The 6247-nt window shown below is 42.0% G+C and overlaps 1 protein-coding gene across 1 annotated transcript; it reads left to right on the top strand.

The window, feature by feature from the left end:
• The first annotated feature begins 679 nt into the window (after positions 1-679).
• Positions 680-5758, top strand: LOC139213227 (beta-2 adrenergic receptor-like). The gene is made up of 4 exons (XM_070843877.1): positions 680-812; positions 3585-3747; positions 3906-4197; positions 4673-5758. The coding sequence occupies exons 2-4, from the start codon at positions 3588-3590 to the stop codon at positions 5709-5711; spliced, it is 1491 nt and encodes a 496-aa protein (XP_070699978.1). The 5' UTR covers positions 680-812; positions 3585-3587; the 3' UTR covers positions 5712-5758.
• Positions 5759-6247: the final 489 nt, after the last annotated feature.

Here is a 6247-nt window from a genome sequence, read left to right as displayed (position 1 = left end):
TTTGCACTTAATTGCTTAGCTGGATACTTTCTAGTTGAATCTACAATATAAATCAATTAAAAAGAAAAAGAATCAACGGTGGGACAGTATTTCAGTAGTCAGTTTGACTTGGTTCAAAGTTCAGTTAAACTATAGTTAGGTTGGCACCTGGTACCTGTTCGAGCCAACTCTTGTATAACCTACAATCCTGACACGCAAGTAATGCAAAGTCCATTTATCAGATAAAACAAGAGGAAGAACTCAAAATGCTGAATGTACTGTGTCTTGTAGTCTTAGCATTTGCACCCAGATCCTTGAACCCGGGTTCAACATGCAACAGGTTGTAGATTGTTGTTGTTGTCACGTTTAAAACTTCTCAAATGCAGAAATGCAGTTACCCAGAAGCCAAAAACAGAAGTCTGCAGTTTAATGCAGCAGCTCCTGTGTGTGTGTGTGTGTGAAGTAGATATGCGATACACACCAAAAGCCTTGTCCTCTCATTGGCTACTGTCCTGCTGTGATGTCATGAGGGCTTGCTTATAAAAAAGGGTGACGGGCTCAGCTGCTTCAAAAGGGCAAGTGTGGCTGAGAGCTGAAGGAGTGTGTTTATACATGAGCCTGTACTAGACAGAGAGCGCGACAGACAGTGTGTGTGTGTGTGTATGTGTGTGTGTGTGCGTGTCACACGCAAACCCAGACGTTCATAACTTAGCAGAAGAGGAAGAAACGCCAAAAGCTGCCGACAAACATATTAGAATGATACTTTGTGTTTTGGATTTAAAAGCATCTGGATTGTCAAATCTCTGGATTGTAGCAGAGGACGAAGTCTGGAGGTAGGAAAACTAACTGTGCTCTAGTGAGCACATGCACATATATATATATATATATATATATATATATATATATATATACACACACACACACACACATACATATATATATATATATATATATATATATATATATACTTTTAAGACATACGATAATGCGACTAGTTTAGGGGTGAATTCCACACAGGTATCTACTGGTTCACACATATGAAAATTTTAATGTTAAATGTATTATGTAGGCATCAGCTCAATGCCAAATTAAAAATCAGCAAGTTTTCTCATGTTTTAAATGATTTAATATAGTTTTTATACAATAAAAGACTTTTTTCACAAATTTTAACAATATGTTAAATAAAGGTCCGTGTTGAATTCAGATGTACCCAAGGTATAAACTCTTTTCTACAATATAAGTAAATACAATCACTGCACGTGTTAAACTCATAAGTCTGAAACATTCATTTCATTCATGTGTCAGTCTGATTCTCTTTCCTTTACTCTAACAGAATGAATGAGGACCCCTGACCAAACCATATTTAGCAGATATAAGTCAGATTTTTCCACTGTGAGGGTGTTTCTCAGATTTAGTGAATCCAAACTGACTTTCATCTTCAACATAAATGGTTTATTTTATCATGCAGGCAACATTATTAGGGCTGTGTTGTTATTAGAGAACGTGTGCTTTTCACAAAGTGTACAAAGACATCTCTCTTCCCTCACAGTTTGGTCTACTATCATCAGTTTATTCTACTAAGTACTGCAAAAGCTGGGTGTTCTGTGTGCATGCATATTTTTCCGTTTGCACCTGCACTTGTGCCTGTGTCTATGTTCATTTTTGTGTTTATGCGCTCAGTGTAATTGCCACCACTAATCTATCTCCGCCTAAATATTAGGATATTTATGTCTCAGTAAATCTTTTGTGTTTGATTATTGGACTCGGAGAGACGTGTGTCTTTGTGCGCCTGTGTAACTGTTTAAACAGTTCAGGCAAGTGAATGAGCAGAGTGAGCACAGTCTCTTCTGCAGCATGCATTAGTGCAGGTAACCTCCTGGATTATTGATCTTGGGGGAAATGAGAGCAATGAAATGTCACAAGGCATCATCAAAGAGTCATCAGAGTAAAGGATGGCAAGGTCAGCCTCAGGCTTCACGAAGAAAAAAAACAAGTGTACTGAACATCTTAGAAACATGAATAAAAGATGAAATCACTCCTTTGGTTATATATAGCTCAGTATTGGATTGTGTGCGATGAATTGACATCTGTGAGTAGCAGACTTTGCTGTACTTCATTAATTACAATTTAAAAAGCCTTTCTAAGCAACAGTAATGAAAGATTGATTTTTTAAATGAATCTGCTGTTAACTTTCAGGCAGATCCATCATGCGCCCCACACTCTGGCACCTCCATGTTCTCTAAATTTAAGTCTGTTGAGTTGAGGACACTTAAGGGTGATGATCAATTTTCATAAAAACTTGCTGCTGTGGGCCGCAGACATTGTGAGTGACAGCGCACTAACACTGATTAATTAATCAATGAATCCTTGCTGTATTTTTACAGTGATGTAATGGCACTCTAAGGCTTTGCTTACATGTGGCAGCAGGTTTTTCCACTTATGAAATGATTGTCATAAAAAAATAATCTTGTAATGGTCCACCCTGGCATTTGGAAATGCATCCCCATATTCAAACCTTTGCATTGACCACGTGAGAACTGAGTAAACACTTGTGAATCAATGCACCTCTTTACAGCTGGCTGGTTGTGAGTGTTTGGACTGGGTTGGGATATCGCCAACATACATATTAATCCAAGTGGACATGCACACAGAAGATCCAGCTAACCAAACAACCTCTGGATGTAGTCAGAAGTATTAAAACACTTAAACCTTAAAACTTAAGTAACTTATCCTAAACCTTTGCTTACTTTGAAGTATTTACAGAACCATCCCTTGACTGTTGGAAGGGTCAGAATAGTAAACAAGGATCATCTGGTGTCTGCTGTCAGTTGGGGCATTTGCTGGAAAAGAGTCTATACATGCAGTGTGACATGACTATGAAATAAAATGTAGTAGTAATTTACAAAAACATGCTTGTGATATCAAAAGCTCATTTTATAAAGCAATTCTTGGAACATATGTCCAATTGCATATGTGCAATCAGACAGTTTATGCACTGCCTGCCAGTGCTGCAGCTAAATATCACTGCATACATTGCTGTAGCTCATAAAACATTTTACAACACCTAACACTTCCCAGGCATCCGTCCTCCCCAGCGTATGACTGCAGGGAGTGATTAGGTCAGAGCCAAATGATAAACTCTGTACGAACTATGTATCAATATACCAACTCATTGGGGGAGTCATGGAAAACTGAGGTAAAAGCTGATAATTACATGGATGGATATGAGAAACATGCTTTTAAGCCACATTGCAGCATGCTGATATCACATATATTTCAACACACAGGGAGGAAGGCGCGCATACCGTGGAACTTTCTCTGTGAAAATATGTTCTCTATAAGAACGAAGGCAGGGGAAAACTTCACCAGCTGACCTATGACTCTCTGAAAAGCTTTGTTAAACCTGAAAATACTCCTCAAATTTAGATGCAATTCTGTATGTACAGCAGTAAGACACCTCTTACTATTAGAAACGTATCCTGTCTGATCACATCTAAAAGCTGTAGCCCATCCTGATTAGCTCTGGGACCTTACACTTGTGCTCTCTAGAGCCGTCTTAATCCATTATGAACAAAGCTGTGCTGTTCTGTGTTCTCTGACTGTAGATCATGGCACATGTGGGTGCTGCCTCTGCGCTAGCAAACCAGTCAGAGCACAGCAACACTTCGCAGCTCCATGATGGGTCCGCGAGATCTTTGGAGTACAGTGAAGCAGAGCTCGTGCTGCTGGGTGTTGCCATGGCTATTCTGGTTCTGGCTATAGTTTTTGGTAAGTTACAGAACATTTTCTATTTTGAATAGTTGATGTTTTTTGGATTAATTAGGTGCCGGATCAGAGCTAAAATATTATTTTTACAACTGATTTTGATGACATTGATATGTCTCTTTTAGTTACATGACCCTTGATGCATCTTTTCTTCTGTTCAGGTAACGTGCTGGTGATTACAGCTATCCTGAAGTTCCAGCGGCTTCAGACAGTCACCAACCTCTTCATTGCCTCGCTGGCTGTTGCTGACCTCATCATGGGTTTGGTTGTGGTCCCCTTTGGCTCCAGCTACATCTTGTTGGGGGCCTGGCAGTTTGGAAACTTCATGTGTGAATTCTGGACAGCAGCTGATGTGCTGTGTGTGACGGCTAGTATCGAAACCCTGTGTGTGATTGCTCTGGACCGCTACCTCGCCATCACCTCGCCACTCCGCTACCCAACGCTACTCACCAGGTATAACCAAGGCATTTTGGAAAGACCAAGTTTTAGTAGACACCCATCTCTATTAAACGTACAACTTGAAGGGGAGCTGCACTGATTTTACACATCAAATTGTGTTTACACGTCTTGGAGAGCACTAAAAATTAAAGACGTTTTATATGCTGCAAAAAAAGGCAAAATCTGATGAATCGCCTTAAGTGATGTCACTTGAGTCAGCATGGGTTGCGGCATAAGACTGGAAGTTTGAAAATTAAAGACATCACAGGGTGTGGAGCTTGAATGAAGTGAACTTGACAGACCTCTGTAGGTGCCATGCTGTTGCTCCCATGTACCCGAATAGTCCAAAAAAATTGTGCCTATCATGTTGCATTTAAAGCACATTTATTATACTCATCAACCCAGAACACTATCTCTCCTGTTTTCACCTATCACCTGTTTGTAATATTCTTCACCTGTTTGCACTCTTATGTCTCCTGCTGCTGACCAGGGGTCGGGCCTTTGCAGTGGTCCTCGGGGTTTGGGCAGTGGCCTCCCTCATCTCCTTCCTGCCCATCCATCTGAAGTTGTGGGTGTCAAGTGATAACGAAGCTCTACAGTGCTTGGCTGATGAGTACTGCTGTGATTTCAACACCAGTGTAGCATACGCAGTGTCTTCCTCTATTGTGTCCTTCTACCTGCCGCTAGTGGTGATGATTTTCCTGTACACCCGGGTCTTCCAGGAGGCTCAGAAACAGCTGGAGAAGATCAGAGGGAGGGAGAGGCACTTCCATAACTTGCATTACACTACACAGCTGACATATCTCGAGGATAGTCCTGCAATGAATAAACTCAGGGCAGGAGCTGATGTGGGAGAACAAGGAGGAGAAGATAGACTAAACATGCAGAAAACGGGAGGTGTGCATGCTGGCAAGGAAGAAAAGTCAGGAGAGAACAAAGCAAGGACAGAAAAAGGGGAGGGAAAATATTCTGCCACAAAGCGTCTTAAATTCTGTCTTAAGGAGCACAAGGCTGTGAAAACTCTTGGGATCATCATGGGAACCTTCACGTTGTGTTGGCTACCCTTCTTCATCCTCAACATCCTCATAACCTTCCTCGATTTGGGTGACATTAAGCTGCTCTTCAGACTCCTCAACTGGCTGGGATACTCTAACTCAGCCTTCAACCCGCTCATCTACTGCCGCAGCCCTGACTTCAGGCACGCCTTTCAGGAGATACTCTGTTTGAGGGGCAAAAGGGGGGGTTGGGGAGGGAGGAGAGGATGGTGCACGGAGAGAGATTGTTGCGCCAAGCCCCGAGGTAGGATGAAGGGGAACTCAGACCTGAATGGTGGTAGGGGCCTTGACATTCAGCAGAGGTCAGGATGGAAAGGCAGTTTGGAGAGCTCTATTCAAGACAGCTCACAAAATCTGGCTCCTCCGAATTCTTGCTGTGAGGTTTTAGAAGTAGCTCCCGGTTCCCTGACAAACTGGCAGACTAACGGTTCTGCTAATGGAAGCTGTAAGGAAAATCTGGCTTCTACTGCTTGACCAATTAGGATGTTAGACTTTATTGCGGGCAGCATGGTGGTGCAGAAGGTTTCAGGCTCAAACCCACTGACGGCAGGTCTGTGGTTTGAGCCTTGAACCTTCCTGTGCTTGCGTGAGTTTTCTCCGGGTACTCCGTCTTCCTCCCACATGTTAAATTAATTGGTGAATCAAAATTGCCCATAGGTGTGAGTGTGAATGGTTGTCTGTCTCTATGTGTTGACCCTGTGATTGACTGGCGACCAGTTCAGGGTGTAACCTGCCTCTTGCCCAATATCAGCTGGGATTGGCTCCAGCCCGCCCGCGACACTTACAGATAAGCCGTATAGACAATGAATGGATGGATGGACATCACTTTGTGTGCAAACATCAGTTTGATGAAGCTCAAAATGTTTGTTTGACTCAACTTTTTGGTCTTTTTTTTAGACTGTAGCTTTTAGTGTTGCTAGTATATATTCCGCTAGTTGTTTTTCAGTCAATTGCACTGAGGTTTTACTTGTGATCCCTTTTCGTCTTTGCTGCTGCTATTTTTTCCAAAA

This window comes from Pempheris klunzingeri, chromosome 14 (genome assembly GCF_042242105.1).
Source record: "Pempheris klunzingeri isolate RE-2024b chromosome 14, fPemKlu1.hap1, whole genome shotgun sequence".
Taxonomy (NCBI): domain Eukaryota; kingdom Metazoa; phylum Chordata; class Actinopteri; order Acropomatiformes; family Pempheridae; genus Pempheris; species Pempheris klunzingeri.
This window is presented reverse-complemented; position numbering and strand designations above follow the sequence as displayed.